Source organism: Vigna unguiculata, chromosome 3 (genome assembly GCF_004118075.2).
Source record: "Vigna unguiculata cultivar IT97K-499-35 chromosome 3, ASM411807v1, whole genome shotgun sequence".
NCBI classification, from domain to species: Eukaryota; Viridiplantae; Streptophyta; class Magnoliopsida; order Fabales; family Fabaceae; genus Vigna; species Vigna unguiculata.
This window is the reverse complement of record NC_040281.1, coordinates 6,355,374-6,373,244: the sequence shown is the minus strand read 5'-3', so window position 1 is coordinate 6,373,244 and position 17,871 is coordinate 6,355,374. Positions and strand designations below refer to the sequence as shown.

General features: G+C 33.0%; 2 protein-coding genes across 5 annotated transcripts; one reads left to right on the top strand and one right to left on the bottom strand.

Moving 5' to 3' along the window:
- The first annotated feature begins 2,140 nt into the window (after positions 1 to 2,140).
- LOC114178553 (ubiquitin carboxyl-terminal hydrolase 4) lies at positions 2,141 to 7,526 on the top strand. The gene is made up of 6 exons (XM_028064542.1): positions 2,141 to 2,537; positions 3,057 to 3,173; positions 4,450 to 4,548; positions 5,464 to 5,655; positions 6,058 to 6,239; positions 6,806 to 7,526. The coding sequence occupies exons 1-6, from the start codon at positions 2,421 to 2,423 to the stop codon at positions 7,209 to 7,211; spliced, it is 1,113 nt and encodes a 370-aa protein (XP_027920343.1). The 5' UTR covers positions 2,141 to 2,420; the 3' UTR covers positions 7,212 to 7,526.
- A 642-nt stretch (positions 7,527 to 8,168) lies between these two features.
- LOC114178552 (calmodulin-binding transcription activator 1) lies at positions 8,169 to 14,820 on the bottom strand. Of its 4 annotated transcripts, none has more exons than XM_028064537.1 (13): positions 14,622 to 14,820; positions 14,318 to 14,437; positions 13,756 to 13,871; positions 13,554 to 13,642; positions 13,168 to 13,210; positions 12,571 to 12,775; positions 12,317 to 12,427; positions 11,760 to 12,085; positions 10,847 to 11,413; positions 10,041 to 10,738; positions 9,052 to 9,625; positions 8,606 to 8,929; positions 8,169 to 8,394 (listed from the first exon to the last, which is right to left on the bottom strand). In XM_028064537.1, exons 2-13 carry the CDS (start codon positions 14,325 to 14,327, stop codon positions 8,284 to 8,286), a joined length of 3,174 nt encoding a protein of 1,057 aa, XP_027920338.1. In that variant the 5' UTR covers positions 14,328 to 14,437; positions 14,622 to 14,820; the 3' UTR covers positions 8,169 to 8,283. The 4 variants fall into 4 exon arrangements, with proteins under 4 accessions (XP_027920338.1, XP_027920339.1, XP_027920342.1 ...); XM_028064538.1 differs by having other exon boundaries at positions 13,756 to 13,900; positions 14,622 to 14,814; XM_028064541.1 differs by lacking the exon at positions 13,168 to 13,210 and having other exon boundaries at positions 13,756 to 13,900; positions 14,622 to 14,815.
- Positions 14,821 to 17,871: the final 3,051 nt, after the last annotated feature.

The window sequence follows — 17,871 nt, the reverse complement described above, 5'->3', positions numbered from 1 at the left end:
AATACTTTCGACGGTTTTAAGGTCCGCATGGTCAAGCAGTTATCATCCATTAAATTTATAGGTCGATTGTTATTTTGTTCTTCTTGATTTGCTTCTTGACTTTCATTGATTGGTATCTTTGACTTTCATGTTCCCTCAATCAACTTGATGAAATAAGCTGAAGTGGCTTCCCAACAATTGCATGCTCGTCTTATGCCATCTATCTTGTAAAGAAGCACTTGATCAAACATCTTTGTATAATATATAATTCTCTTTGGTTTACAACTATTGAAGCGTAGTAGATGAAGACAATATCCAAACCACTTTTGAAAGCAACAATGACCTTCACAAATACCATCATTGTATTTCTATGTGCTATAAATCTTCGTTTCTCGACCTTCGTAAAATTTGACTAGGTTTCAATAGATTGACATCCTAAAGTCTGACAATTGATTATCTACATATAATTTACCTTATTAACATTCAGTTCTACAACAATTCTCAATCTCTTAAATAATTTCTTCTCATTTTTTGATATCCTATTAATAATTGTCTATTTTTATTTTCTTTTCATGGATTTATGTAAACATATTCCATTATTACGTATAATTGTGATTAAAACATGGTGAACATGTTATCATGTAAATAATCACTACAAAATTTAAATAAAAAAAACAGTCTCATTTTCTTATCAAAACCTAGACAAAAAGATTTAAAACAACATTAATAGAGTTTTATTTGTAAATGAAGTTTTCAATTCAGAAAATAAATAAAAAATTGTCAAAGAAATATAATATCAAAATCAGGTTAAAGTTAAAAAGAATAAAAATTATGAGAAAAAGTACAAAGATCAATACGAAGTTTAAATGACCATTATGTTAGTAATATGTTACTGTATGAGATTAATATCGTCTGTGGAGAAAAAGAAAGTCTTAAACCACTTGTATGCTTTAACCATTTATTAATTACTTGTTTTGGTACTTTTACTCTATCTAGAGTTAATCTTGAATACAATTTATAAACAATTTTCTTGCATAATTTATCTAGGTTATTTTTAAGATAAAATTATGACACAGACACTATAAATGAAGTGAGTAAACAATAATCATAACATCCCAAAATTTCTTGAAGATACGCGTATGTCTAGTTTTAAAAGAAAATGATATCATAAATACAAAATTATCACATAATTTAAAAGTCCATTTTAACTCATTTTTATTTTTTTCTTTCTTATAACACTTCAAGTCAGTATAGTTTAAAATAAACTCCACCAAGTTTAATGGTGTGCAATATTTTTTTATCATATTTCTTAAGGCTTCCTTTTTATACGAGTTTTGTTTTTATTTTTTTTACGGAATAAGAAAATCTAAATTATGACAGTACTTATACTATAGCTAAAATCAATCTGCTTTATTGTGTTTTTAGTTTTGCTGTCATACTCATATTTATTTTTCTCCTTTTTTTTTTCACGAAGTTTATTTGTGCAACCACAGACTTAAAACTTTATTTGAGTAAAAACAAAGAATCACTTCCACAAGGATTGTAGACAATCAACATAGATACAATTTTTTTTTTTATGGCTTTTCTTCTTTTCGATTTGTTTTCTTATGAATGAAATTTCTCCAAGAATGGTGCACATTACTCGAATGTTCAAAATAATTTATAATAAATAAAATTGATTATTAAGCACAAACTTTTCTGTAATTTTGTTTCTCTGAAAGGCATTTCACCCACGTGTTTGAGCTTGTACACATGTTTTTATTATAATATTTTTGAAGCAAATTTTTTCATTAAAAACAATAGATATTCAAGAATATTCAAGAAGTGTTACTGTATAAAATAAAGTTCATAAACAAAAAAAAAGTGTCTATTAAACATGTCATTTAAATATATTTTTAAGAACCAAACATAAAGTTTATTCTTGTATTAATAAATTACCATTCTCTTAAATCTTCTTACGAAATTTATACATAACATGTGGGATATTTACAAATTAATTAATTATCATCAAAACTTTTACCTCAAATAAATAAGTGATAGTTTGTGTGTTTATTTTTCTTTAACCATACTCTTATATTTATTGACTTTTCTTTGAATTGAGATGTTTGAGATAGATTTGAATTACACGAAAATCTAGTTTTCTTTTGTCAAAGATACTGAGACATATAATGTTAGAACAAATCTGTTATTTCTTTATTAATTTTTCCTCAATTCCTCCTTAAATTTTCATCTGCATTTTCGTCCTTCTTCGTTTTGTTTCTCTCTCACGGGAAACCCTTGTTTCATTTCTTGCTATCATATCTATAGAGAAAACCTGACACCAGAAAGAGGTTCTTTCTGCGACAAACCCTAGCGATCCAAACGGTCATTCAGCATTTCATGGTGCGAATCACCGAGTTGAATCGCATAGCAATCTGAGTTTCTGATCGGTTGACGCGGTCATGGGTGCTGCGGGCTCCAAGCTTGAGAAGGCTCTTGGCGACCAATTCCCCGAAGGAGAACGTTACTTCGGCCTTGAGAATTTCGGCAACACTTGTTACTGCAACAGCGTCTTGCAGGTCTTCAATCCGATTTACGATTTTTCCTTTTAGTTCTATTTTTTTCGTGTTCCATCGATACTCTAATATTTACTGCATCTTTGCTTTTTGTTCTGGTTTCTAGTGGTGAATTCTCTATTCTATTAGAGTTGTTTTTGTTGCAATTTCGAGTGTATTGTCCAAATAATTTAGTGCTTTAAGGCATATCAGTGTTTTGCACGCTCCGTTGATCTGTTCAGTGGACTCTTCAAGTGCTGGATTTTTGTTATAATTCATAGTTTTGTTAAAATTAAAAGTTGGATATGTTGTTCAATCTTTTGTACGCTTCATTCAATTGTATCATCAGCGTTTCTTTTGGCGTAAACGTCAATTTAAAAATTGTTGGCTGGTTGCACTCGTTGTGTTTGCCATCTAAAAAATATCAGTAAGGGCACTTCAAGTGTCTGGAGAACTTACTTCAAGATTGTCGGTTTGCTATTTTTCGCCATGTTTTTTAGGGTTCTTTTGCTAACAAGTTTCTTGTTTTGCCTCCTTGTACAGGCACTATACTTTTGTGTTCCTTTTCGTGAACAATTACTGGAGTATTATGGAAATAACAAAAGCATACTGGATGGGGAAGAAAATCTTTTGACGTGCTTGGCGGATTTGTTTTCACAGGTAATCAGTCCGTAGTTTGGAATTTTTTGGCATTACATACTTGATGTCCCCCGAGCTTGTTTAGATTTGGTTGGTCAAGGGTTATTCACCATTTGAAAGTTGTACCGCCTTCACTAATAGTGGTTGTATTGCTTGGCATGGACTTTAATAGAAGGAGCTCTTGATTTCCTAGATTTGTTCGATTCTTCATTTATTTGATCATATGAATCAAAGTACATTTTTTTTTTCTTTGATACCTCCTTGTGAATCTTGTCATCTTTATTTTTGGATTTGTGACTGTGCTTTCTCTAGTAACATTGGCTACCAAATGACATTGACCATTCAATAGACAGATCTGAGAAAACTTGGATGAATGTAAAATGTTCTTTCCATGTACTGTAAAATGTTCTTTCCATGATCTTATTTAAGCTCTTGCTGTTCTTTATAGATTTCATTTTCTTAACCATTATGTTGAAGGATTTTTGCAATGCTGATGAAATTTGTGCTTGTAACATACAAATATGCATATATGTTTATTTTATGGTTCAGTTCAGTTTCAGTTCTTCCTTGCAAAGCATACTGTGGATTTTCATTATATTGATCAGTTGAAGTTTATCAAACAGGACTACCTACCTATAATGTCTAATATATATATATATATATATATATATATATATATATATGTAGCTGACATTTTTGTTTTTAACTTTTGTATTCTTTCCTGTTGCTCTTTTTCTGAGAAATATGGAATTGACATGGATTATCTAAATTTTACATTAAAGTATCTTCTTATCTGAGAAATTGTTTTATCTTGTCTGCAATGTGTTTTATGTAGGTTTGTCCTATTTTTTACTTGTTTCCCCCCTTCCTCCTTGCCTTCAAGTTATGTGAAATTGGTCTATTTAATATGATGCTTGCCTAAATCTGTGTCGATGTATTCTTGAGTATATGTATTATGTGTGCATGAGAAATGACTCTGCGCTATTTCAGTGTGCTTTTTTTAGTACTTCCATCGTGTATATCTTGCATTTTTGTCTAATTCATTGCCTCAAATGTCTATTTAATAGTCATTTACATGTCTATTTAATGGGCACTTACACCCCATCTCTTATGATGCTCAAGAACTTGCTTGATATTTGTAGTGTGCTTTTAGTAAGTATCTTCATTTTGTATATCCTGAATAATGTTTTCCAGTTATTTTTGTGAATCAAATGTCCATTTAATTTTAGTGGCATTTGCATGCCTATTCATTTGTCTCCTGGTTGTAAATGTAACGTATTTATTTCTTTTGGTGTAGATAAGTTCCCAGAAGAAAAAGACTGGTGTTGTTGCTCCCAAACGATTTGTACAGAGGCTGAAAAAACAGAACGAACTCTTCCGTAGCTATATGCACCAGGTATGTGTTTAAACTGTCAAGAATGAGTGCAGAAAGGCAATTATTCTAGAAAACCTGTAAATTTATTTTGGCTGTAATGTTTATATTACAATAAGCAGGTTAATTTTTATCATGCTCACAAACAAAGTTTGCTATGTTTTTATTATTCTCCCTGCTTATGAAAGTATGTTATGCTTATGGGCCTCTTAGGCACATGCCCTTTCCTATAAGATGCAGCTTATTTGAACATGAATCCTAGCTAGAGATGCTACAGTATGTATTCAAGATTTCTCACTGGCCTTGTTTTGAGATATATTGTCAGTTGTCATGTTGGTGGACCAAATTTTCTTGTTTACAATTTGTACGCTTGAACTCGGTATGAACATCTTTTTATAAACAGGAAATTCTTTTGAACTGTTTGTAATAAAATTAATTTGAAATGGTCATGTTGCTTGTACATTTTTGGGCCTTTTTTATATACATGAACTGGAATTTGTACACTTCAAATTGGATTACTATTACATGTCCTGTTGGAAGCATATAATACCATTACTTTGGCAACAACTATTTTGACTCTGGCATATTGTATCGTTACTTTATTATGTCTAATCATGCTTTTCCTGTGTATCAGTGATATATAAATGGTGCATTGTCTTATTAGTTTTTCCCCCTTCTCTTTTGAGTAAATTATCTTGTGACTCATGTTCAGTGTTCATCTTTGGAAATGACTTTAACTGAGTTTGTACAATGACAATTTGTTATTTTTGAATGAGGTTGTTCATTATAAATGTTACCAAACTCATGTGCTGTATAAGTGTATTTGTTATTTCTTGATTGCTATTATCTGTTAAACTCTGCTTCATTGGTTGCATAAGGGCTCTCGTTAAAGTTTTTTAGTAGACAACATTTTTATTGTGGATCTTCTTTTTATGGTAGGATGCCCATGAATTCTTGAACTTTTTGCTGAATGAACTTGTTGACATTCTTGAGAAAGAGAGTCAAGCTGTAAAAGCTGCTGATCAGGAGACCTCACCACCTTCCGAAAAGGCTGTTAATGGCCCCAAGAATGGTCAAGCTAATGGTGTTCACAAAGAGCCATTAGTTACTTGGGTACACAAAAATTTTCAGGTGACTTGCTTTGTCAATTTTTTTACATTTTTTTGTATGTTTCCTGCTGCATGAGAGGGGACCATAGATAGCTAACTTTCTATTTAATCAGTCAATTAGCATCTCTTTTAAAGTGCACCTGAATTGTTGTTTGCTAGTTTATCTTTTTCTTAAATTTATGGATAATCCATTCATATTGGCTTTTATGTAAATTATAATGGAAACCTGTGCATTTTCGTAGATTCTATTACACTATTAATTTAATATAGATGAACTTTATTACTAAACAATATGCAAAATAGTATTTTCACTGGTACTTTATATATTTTTATTGTGGGGAGAGGGTGTGGTTGATCTTCCCCTGCACTCTAGTGGTACAATGTATTTTTTTGGAATTTTATTGTTGTAACTTGGTCTGACCAGGGAATACTCACCAATGAGACAAGGTGCTTGCAATGTGAAACAGTGACAGCTCGAGATGAAACATTTTTAGACTTGAGTCTTGATATTGAGCAGAACAGCTCAATTACAAGCTGTTTGAAAAATTTCAGTTCCACTGAGACACTGAACGCTGAAGACAAATTCTTTTGTGACAAATGCTGCAGGTATATGGCTTTTTGGCACAATTTGTTTCTGTAGTTACCTGTTCAGCCGTTTTGAATCATGTGCATAGCTGAACTAATCTGCTGCTTGTTTATCTAGTAAGAACAACAGCAATCGAGTCTTGTCCCACTAGATTTAATTGTCTGTGTGGATTTGTCATGTCATTTCTTATGTTGAAAACGAAATTTTGAGAAAATCTTTTGGATCAAGATCATTTCCAACAGTTTTTCCTCAAGTTTCTAGAGTGCATCTTCTAGCTTTTGTAACTGGAGTGAAATAGTTTGTGATCAAACACCAAACACATCTCGAAAAACTTAAATACCTTATTTTATGGGAATTTTCATCTCTTTTTTATAAAAAAAAAAAAATGCAATTCATGTTTATGGACCAATACTACAATTTTAAAAAAGAAAACCATGCTATGTTCACTTCTCCATTCATTGACAGTTTTCTCTACCTGTTATTTGAGTGAGATTTGTCGTCGGCAGTTTAGTGAGTGAAATATGTGTGCAGTCTGTTTCTTGTGTTCCATGTCCGTACCGAGATGTAATATTTTTTATTGTATTAGTTTGCAAGAAGCTCAGAAGAGGATGAAGATAAAGAAACCACCTCACATCTTGGTCATCCATCTTAAGCGTTTTAAGTACATGGAGCAGCTTGGTCGCTACAAGAAGCTGTCATATCGGGTTGTTTTTCCCCTGGAGCTGAAGCTAAGTAACACTGTTGAAGATGCAGATATAGAGTATTCTCTATTTGCGGTAGTTGTCCATGTTGGGAGTGGGCCCAACCATGGGCATTATGTGAGCCTTGTGAAAAGCCATAACCACTGGTTATTTTTTGATGACGAAAATGTAGAGATGATTGACGAATCTGCTGTGCAGACGTTCTTTGGATCATCACAGGAATATTCAAGTAATACAGATCATGGGTACATTTTGTTCTATGAGAGCCTTGGCTCTGGTAACAGGAATTAGATGGAGGAGTTCTACAACTCTTCTGTAATCATTTGGACTTCTTCTTTTCACCAGGTTTCCATATTTATTTTCCTTTCTACCGTTTTCCCTTTATTCAACATCCCCCAGAGGATTCGGGTTGTGAAAATTTATACTTAGGTGGTTGCCATGTACAGTGGATAGTGTTAGCACTGTCCTTTTTCTTTTTACTCTTTCTCACAATAAGAACAGTATATATATCGGGTGAAAATTTCACCAACGATGTGTATTCATGGTTGCAAACGCTCAACCAACATTAGAAACAAATGAAAATTGATCCTAACTCGTGCTAGATTATATTTTGTATTGTTTGTTTGACCAACTCCTAGGTCGTAGGCAGGCTTTTTTTCCGAGGTCTAGTCAAAACATAAATCGTGTATGTAAATTCATAATTATTGCAATTGTCCACTATTCCGAATAAAAACTATTTTTGTGCATCCCTTTAACGCGGATGTTGGACATTAACTAACTGTTAGGGACAACCTTTTCTCCTCCTGACAGTTAAGCATGCATTGAAAAATTAGCTTCATACTTTCATTTTGAAATTTAACCAGATTATTTTAGTGAATGAAGTTTGTGCATTGATATTTAATTAATAATTATAAAGCGTAACTTAATTTTTATAATATCCACCTACAGATAACTTTTGGTCGATTAAAGTATACATATTTAAAATAAAACTTTTGTAAAGGCATCTCAATACGTATTTAACTGGACAATCTCGTCTCTTTTGCAGTTCTATCTACAACGGAAATATTTTAGTTGTGTACATTGAGATATTTTTATCCGTAACTTGACTATAGTAGAATTAATACACACTTTTCTTCCCCTATCTACTTTTCCATTATTTTTAATTTTTAAATAGAGAAAAGGATTGTCTTTTCCATAGTTCTAAGGTTGGTTTTATTGGTTAGACATTTTTCTTTCAATGTTAGCAAGTGATACTTTAAAAAGAATTAGATTTAATATTACTATAGCGATGAACATAAGACAGTTCATGACCTAACTGTGCTGTTACATTATAAGCCACACAACTGACGATGAAATCTAACTTCTAAGTTGCTGTAGGCATGAAAATATCTTCGTCCAACAGTGCTTCAAGATCAGTGAGGTTATTGAAGTCTCTCATTTCTTCTGAATTGTTACAATTGCTATCATGCTTTACCTGCAAAAGATATACAATCAGTCTGCGCATGATGTCAATATTCTATGGGGTTCAGTGTTATCATACTCGATAGTCTACTTGTAAACTCAGTGTCCACATCATATGAATATTAATTCACTAAAATATTGTGAACAACTAAAATTACGTTAATGTTATTCTTGAGAAGGGAGAAATATTAAAATTAGCGGTTGAGAGAAAAGGGGTAAAATACCTGATTTTCTTGGATCTCAGTCACTACATTCAGCACCCTATGGTATTGGTCCCTTGCTTCTGGATACTGAATCATTGACTTCACCCTGGCTAGGGCTTTCTGCAATCTTTGCTCTGTTTGCTTCCTGCCTTCTTTTAAGACATCATAGTCATCCTCAGGGGAAGTTACATCTTGTATCATAGTTACCTCAGAATTGGCCTCTGATTTAAATCCTCGCAAACCACTACCTTTTCGACGCCAACGCAAAATAACCTTCTCCAATATCCCAACAGACCAAATTATCTTCCCACAATTTTTCCTAACCTGGTGTCCTCTCACATGAGCCTATAACCACGGAAATAGACAGACACCTTGTAAATTGGATCCAACTAAAAGGAGCCCCAAGAACAATAAAATCAAACCCATAATAAATTCCATTCATTTGCACACGTTACACACAAATGTACCTGAATTTTTACTATACGTTGTCGAATCATCAAAAATTCTTTTCTGCCCTTCCAACCGCGGAATTTGTTCTGGATACGTATTGCAGCAGCATGGACCGGCTCATCGCGTGATCCTGACTTGTGTGATTTCCCATTCATTTTTACAAGTGAAAGAGCACGTTCATCAGATATTCCAAATTTGTCATCACCAAATTCCTTCAGTTGCTTTCTCTGGAATGATTGCATTCTGAAGACTTGATGAATCCGAGCCGCAGCTTGGGTGGCATTGCACACTGCAGCCAATGAATCTTTCAGCGACTGTTCATATGATGGACCATCAAGATCATTAACTTGAGCAATGTTTTGGGTTCTTTGGACCACTTTGGTTCCAGAATTTTCTCCCACATCCTTGTTCAAATCAAGAGTAGTGAGTTGTGCACTAAGTGAAGATTCTGCGAGATACCCTGCAATTCCTTTATGCCCATTTGTAGAAGCTAGATCAGCTGGTGTTCTACCAGAAGGATGTTCTGGACATGGATCAGTCAGCAACCCAGGTGCTGCGCCAAGAGATATGAGGAAAGCAACTGTGCGCTCCCTGATAAAGTAAGGCACAAGAAAATGAAAATAAAATTCAAAGCATTAACAATTCATCATAGATGTTCTCTCATTCATAACAAAAGGTTCTTCCAAGCATAGTATATCATAGGGTTTTCCAGTAGATTTTTCCTATAGTTTATTCATTTCATTATTAATGGCACTTCATCCTTCAACCCTATGATATTTAGTATCAACGAGTTAGCATTTGAACTGCTTTTAGGTCCATTTCACATATTTTCTCTTGGCACTAATCTATTCTTTCTCATGTACAATCATACTTGCAAAGCTGCAATTAGTATCAGTGAGCCATTTTATTAAGTTAGTGTAAGGTAAGTCATGCACGATTAATACGGTAAACTAAAAATTCGATTTTTACCAAATGTGCTTCATACTGCAAGCACTGACGTTCTCACCTGCCATAAAATGCTGCCCAATGAAGAGCAGTCCATCCATTTACGTCACGAAAGTTCACATTGACACCAGCAACTACTGTGGGTTCTAGGGCCCAATCGTAGCCAAGAGCAGCAGCAAAATGAAGCACACCTTGTCCACCCTCATCCAATACATTGGGGCCTTTCCCATCTTCTGTAATTTTCTGAAGGAGCCATGCGTGCAACTTATCTTTTAGAAGATTTTGAAGCAGCTGCTCCTGCAAATCTTCTGGAGAAAAATCTTTCTCTTGAGTAAGTTCCAGTAGTTTGTCCCAAACATCATCCTCCCCCCTTAGCAAAGAACTGATTTTACTTCTCAGTTGAGATTTCTCATTTTCACTGATTGAATCTGAATTCTGAGGAAGGGCATGCCCCAGGGATAACAGTTCTCCAAATCGTCTACTAAGAGTAAGAAAAATGCTGGCTCTATCCTTAGCTGCAGTGTTGATTTCTTGAGTACAGTTGACCTGGAAATCAAATTCTCGCACTTCACTGCATGCTAACCTATTGGAACAAGTTACATAGAAAGGTACCCTCCCAGCCTTGTGTGGAGGAGTATGACAGCAAAGAACATCTTTTGCAAGTATCACTGCAGGCACTTCTACCTCACCAAACATGCATGACCATTTACATTGTTCTGCTTCTTGTTGGCTTCTTAAGAATCGTCCAGAAATGATAATCTATACATTTTGTTTTTCACAAGTGAAAATATAAATAATCAGAATATAACTGACAGATGAGTAAAAAGGCAACTACAGCAATTCAATGAGCATATCTAAAGGGAATACCTTAACTTCTGACCCTTCAAATGCCCAGCTTGGGGAATAGTCAATAATGCTAAAAAGCTGCTCATTGGAAACAGATGGATCCAATACATAGGTGTCCAGGTGCCCTTGGGAAGGAATAGTTGTGCTGCCAACCTCACTTTCACTTTCAACTGTATCCCAATAAGCACCAGAAGTAGATGGTTTATTTGATTCTTCTACATCTCCAAGCTCTTTACTCATCCATTGGTTAAAACTGTCAAGCTTCTTCAGACCCTCTTCTGCTGGGGATCCATCTAACGGAGTCCTTTTAAAAGTGAAAGGTGTGTCTTCTATTCCATCCAGGGTTCTACTGGCCTCAAAATCTGATTTTAGTTTTTCTTTTGTATTCAGAAGCATCTCTTGAGGATCATTTAGCATTAGAACCTTGTTTTGTTTGTGTTGATGGAGAAGAGACTGTTCCAAGGATTCCTGAATATCAACTTCATTAACTTCATGCTCACAGTTGCTACAACTAGCCTCACATGCTGAGCTTGAATGGACATTGTCTATAGGCCAACTGGACACGCGTAAAGAATCAACACTATATCCCTGTTAACAGAGATGATTAGAATTTAACCAATTAAATGAATTTAAAGGAAAGAAATAAAAGTTAAGTAACATGTTATCGGTCACAAAAGGCAAAATCAGTTGCTTGATTATATACTTTTTCCACAGAAACATGAAACAGGTAATTACAAAATCAACAAAATATGCAGCATCATACCAATATCAAGTCTTTTGACTTTTGACAAAAAGACATAATACCCTGTCAAAGCTCCTCAGAACAGATTACACAGGCTGCATACTTTTACAGCTAAATATTATCATGCGACATAAAAATATTGCAAAAAGTGCTCCATGCAAATGAAGTACCAATAGTACCAGTACACAATACCTGCCAACTTCCTTCAGCTTGTATAAGACTTCCATTGTCATGCAGCTTAGCCATGCTGGTGGTCAAATGTGGCACCATTATGTCATATCCTTGACAAAAATTGCTACTGACTGCCATGTCATCAGGTTGCATTTCAGGAAATAAAGGCTGAAAAGGCATGTGTTGATTTCCTCCATTATTTTCTAAGATATCTTCCCATGAGGAAAATCCCAGGGGTTTTGGGGATTCATATATCAATCCACCATTATGAATGTCTATGATTTTTCTGTCTTGAGTGAGTGAGATGTAATTCACCTCAGCATTGACGGGTAACTTCTTTTGCTCATCTGTTCCAATTTCAATAGTAAAACTCATGTTAGTTATGGACTTTCCTGATCAAAAAGGTCAGTATGTATAAAAATATTACACAAAGTATTTGATTTAAGAAGTCTGATTCCTTATAATTACCTCAAAAGCTATACTCTTCAAATGATATGAATGTAAGACTGCGGTATGGTGTAAATTTATAGTGACAAAGCATAAAAGTTAAACTAACAATTTAAAATGAAGAAACTTACTTATGTGTGGGTGAGGAGAATAAGAACCAGCAGGTTGATCTATAATCTTCTCCACAGGGCGTTGTAACTCCAGGAAAGAATAAAACTCAGAACTTGCATGGCTATTGAATGCTGTAAAAATTACATCAATTTAAAAAAATTTAATACACAAGAAAAAGTGACAAAGGCATAAAAAAGGTTATTCAAAATGTCATCTAGATATGTAAAACTGAAAACAGAACATTTTAATTATTAATGTGCAGCAAAAGAAGTACCAGATTCAGCTTCTTCATATTCTGATACTTGGGCACTGTTCATGCTTGTATCCATAGTTTGTGAAGGAACCTGGTAACTGTTTGGATGAGGTGTGGACGAAAAAGAAGAGTCCATCTCTGCTTTGAGCATAATTTTGTCAGTGTGTTGAGCACAAGGAAGAGATTCTTCATTTTCTTTAGCACACGTATAGTTTGCCTTGGCTCCCTAATTATTTTGAACAAGACAGATGAGTGAAAGGAATAAAGGACCAAAATGAAATTATTCATAGATGGGAAGACATATCATATCACGATTATATTCCATTACATGCTTCAGAAAATTCACTCCTAAAAATCGTATGATGCTGAAATTTGTCAGAGCAAATTAAGAAAACACTGGCAGCTTTTTTTAGGAAAATCTAGTTAGATAATGCTGAAGTTATGATGGAATTGCAATGTTTTACTTTCCTACTTCATATATAATTCAGCAACCCAATTATATTTTACTAGTTCGTTATTCTTTTAATTGCACTGTAAATGTAGAAGTAAGCTATTCCTCTTGAGCTATTATCAAATAACAACTAGGGAAAAAATACTAATAAAATCTTAACCTGTTACCTTCACTTGTCGATAATGAACTAGAACAATGTTAGAGAGTTCCCTGCAACAACGTTGAATAAAAAAGGGTGAGAAGGGGAGACCCTTCCATAGACAAAAACCATAGAAAATAAATGACCAATTTCTAGAAACCGTAAATTATGCACAGTTTCTATCATATTAGTTCTAGGTTAAAGCATACCATCCTCGAGCAAGAACAAGCACATTAAAAACAAATGTTCCTTCTTTCTGGATACTACCTAATATGAGATGGAGAATGAGAACGTAGAATTGTAGGAATTGGAAGTGAGAAGAATGAATGCAAAGAGCAGAATCAGGCAAAAGAAGACAAATCAAGAGGGAAATTTTTGGAGTAAACTTCGAAAACATTATACATAAACGCTTACTCTTCAAGCAGCCAATATGTACGTCTCTGAAAATTCTCATCTTCTTCTCCATGAGCATAGTAACAGTGCAACACATCCACACTTCCAGCCTGAGAGAATCATATTATGCCTCATTCAGTGCAACAATATATAAAGAAGAAAGGCTCTCTCATCACATTCTACTACCTAAAGACTCTAAACCTTTGACACAGAATATTTTTACCTTTAGTCTCTCATGTGCTTCTCTTACTGTTTTTCCATCTTTTTTCTTCCTCCAGTTGTGGCCATCCTTTCTGAAGTATCTCAGCACCTTCCGATCAAATAAGAAAAGTGAACCACCTAACGCCAAGGAAGAAATACGATAAGACCTAACGATGAGCATTATTACAATTAGGTTCCATTTAAATAAACTTCTCTATAAATGAATTGAGCTTCTCTCATAAGGTAAAATTAACTTATGTATTTTTAGAGAAATCATATACCAGAACTTCTATAGAAGTTATGTACATGAGTTGCAGAATTTCAATTTCACCTTTTTACTTTCTTCTCCTACAAGGGCATACATGCAGAGAAGTTTATTGAAACATGGATGTGATGTTGGGCATAATTTTGTGAAGTTTTCAGGCATGTCCCAGTACCCATAAGATATAAACTTCTAAAAGATTAAAATCCTAAACCTCCACCTTCCCCTTAAATAGAAAAACAAACACAATTTTACAAATCCTTTTCTCCTTATCAAGCTACTAAGTAACTAAGACAACTTCATGGCAGAAAAGAAACCATACTTGGTGGCATATGAGCAGGCTCTGGAGCAATTCGGAACTTCTTATAGTTGCTGAGAATTGCGCAAATTTCAGCCGGACGCAGCCATCGATGCTGTGCTTCCACGATAATTTGCTTGATATCTATGCCCATAAAGAAACATAGAAATTCAAAAACAGAGTCAGCATCAATAGATAACAACGATAAAGGGATAGCATTTCAATGCTTCACTATCATGGGTACTTCTAAAAAGGGTTTCTTTCTTCAGAGTTTGAAGCATGCGAATGTCAAGCAATAAAAGGGGAATCAAAGCGAAGAAAAGCTGACCCAATTGAGAGGGGGAACGTAGTGTCTGGCCTCAGCCATGAAATGAGAAGCTGAGCTCAAAGCTTCAATTTTGTTAGGACCAGTAAGGTAAAGAAGAGGTAGGAGAAGTTCCTTTTTTCCTAAATCTAAGAGAAGCAAAAGGAAAAGATGGTAGTGTATTGTGATGTATGTATAATAAATTGTAATAACTGGGAAAGTTCCACAATGAATTTTAACGCGGAGAGAGAGTGTAACGGGTGTTCAGAGGGTGTGGCCAATGAACGAAAAAAGAAAAGTTTTCAACGCGGGAAGTCTTTGGACTGTGAAAGCGTTATTGTGTTGTGTTGCATTGCATCGCAGCGAATAGAAGAGAAGAAAATGAAAGAGAGAAAAAAAAATTGTTTAAGTCAAAACCGCAAAAGCGATTCTACTTTGACTGAAACTTGGCTTATCTTTTCTTCGCCGCACCTTCTTCTCACATCTTTTTCTTGGCTCAAACTCGGTCACTGTATGACGTCATTGTCCTGTCTCTTCACCAACATACCATATTATTATTCTCAGACAAAAGAATAGTTTTTTCTCAGTTAAAACCATTGAGAAAATAGAGAAATTAAATTTACAGAATAAACTAATAATAACACATTTTTATTTAACAACATTAAAATCTCCAAAATTACATATTTGAAAAAACTAATTTAGATTTTGAATTCTCTTAAAAAATTAAATTTTGAATTAATATTTTATTTTAAAGACGAATGGGATGACAGGTTGGTCTGTGTAACCTCAGATTTTGAGAAACTGATAAAGGTGGGCCATTTTTGAAGCATGGTCCAACTCACTTTACAGAGTAATTTTGTCAGTTATTTAATATTTATTTAATTTAAAAATAAATATTATGGAACTTAATATATTATGTACTCACCAGATTATATTATATGTTGTCTAATGTGTACAAATATAGTGCTTTAGACAAAATAAGAAGAGAAATATAATAAATAAATGAATAACTCAATAATAAGTAAATTCAAAAGAATCCATACAAGGTGTGTTCATCATAAATATTGACAAGAGAAGTAGAAGAAGAAACGTGAGGGAATGGCAAATTCTCCAAATGTATTATATTTATATTTATATATAAATGCATTATTATTTATTGCATAAATTTAAGAGAATGTGTTTCTCTTTTTTCCTTAAAACATGGTGTATTTTGAATTGTGTGATTTTATTCCGAAGTAAGTGTAGCAAATGACTATAATATATAAAATAAAACTAAAACCATTTTCACGTAAATAGATGGGTCATGTATAATTTGGTAATATTATTTGAATATATTTACTTATTTAACGAAACTATATTCTTATAGTTGCCGTAAACTAATTGTCATTTATTTATTTTTTTCATCTATAAATTATGCAGGGTTGAGAAAGAGGATAATTATGGAGAATAATTAGTCATTACACTTTCGTTATCATGGGTTTGTCTTTATAACACTTTTTGTTGTCTACTTCTTCTGTTTTATAGTTTCGATTAATACTTACTATTCATAGGACTTGTTTCAAATGAAAATTCTTTTTCCAATATTTGAGTCTAGGACAATTATTCTTTATAAAAAGTTTAGTTACTACTAATATTAATTGATAATATTCATAGAACTCAGTTACGCAAACTATTTTTCGCATATTAATATTAAGATAGTTAGTGGAGTTAGATAATAATCTTATAAAGAGAAATACATTGTTTTGGAGTCCAAATTTTTTACTATTTTTTTTATTATTGTCCTCTACTGAATATTAAAAGAATATTGTGTTAATATTTTAAATATTTTGTTAATATGTTTTAAAAGGTTAAAATTAGTGATAATCAATATATACAATAACAAAAAAGAAATCCATCAGAAAAATCAAATTCATTGTTTTGGTACTTGTAGAGGATGAGAAAGAGTTATTATCACAATAATTGAAGTAAATGAGTTCACTCCTGAAAATCAACTAAGAAGATTGTTCTCACTTAGAGCCTCTTCTATGGTTTGGACACTGTTGTGTTCAGACTTTTATGTAAAACAATAAATACATTGAATTTTCTTCGAAAAGATACTATTTCTTTTTTCTATTGTCATGCGGTTAATCATATAGTTCATATATACTATATTGGAAATATCGAGTATTTTTGCTCATTATAGTACCTCAAATTGTGATGATGAATTGATGAATTTTTGATTAATTAAATAGAACAAATTTGGTGAATGGGAAATCCTTTAAAGATTTTAGTTCAATGTTATATTCGTTATTTTGATGGGTTTTTTAAAAAGATTCACATGGAGACACAATACAATGAGCATATAAAAAATTGAAACATTTTTTTACTCAAATTTTAAAATGATTTTATGAGCATTATTTCCTATACGTTCCTTAATTTTCTTATTTTTGTTCATACTTACATTTCTAATCGTATTTTCAAATTTTTACTTTTATGAGTTTAAAAATAGGTTCTTGGTTGATGAATTGAAGTACGATAAAAAAAAAAAAGTATCGATTGTTATCCATTCTTCTTTATTGACTTGTCAATTCTTCAACAAAAACTTGTTTATAATAACCAAACTATGGATGCTTGGAGAAAAAAATGGTAGTCTTTAGGTGAAGATTTTAGGAAAATATTGGAAGTTTCGAAAAAAAAGCATGACATAGTTTCAGTAACAATCAATTAAGGTAGTTAAGCATCATAAGATTAGGTTCCAATACATCGTAAGAAAATGTTGATGACACAGAAACAGTGAGTAGAATGAATCCTTAATATAAGAGATGACAAATTTGAGTTTAATGAAATGGAGAAAAAAGTAACATTTAAATGCTCTGATTTATTTCTTTTATCCCAAATTTTTCCAAACCATCATGAATTTTAAATTTTAAAAAGACATGACAATGCTGGATTTTACTTTAGAAACTGTTGAATCTATAAATAATGTCATGTTATTATCATCTCATGGAGATGAAAGGAATACTTCAACTGAGTTTCTAAATGACATGAAAAGTTTAAGAATAATAAATCATAGATTACTAAAGGTTGAAGTTACTATTATGCTTTTCAGAAATATTGATCCAACATTGAGTAACAGCACAAGATTGCAGGTCAATGAATTGGGAAAAATGTTACAAGTAATATTTTAATAATCAGAAAAAACATTAGAGACAATACCTACATTTCAAGAGAAGGCAATTTTCATTGTTTTTCTTTCTTTGGATTATTATTAAGTAAACAACATAAGATCAGTAAG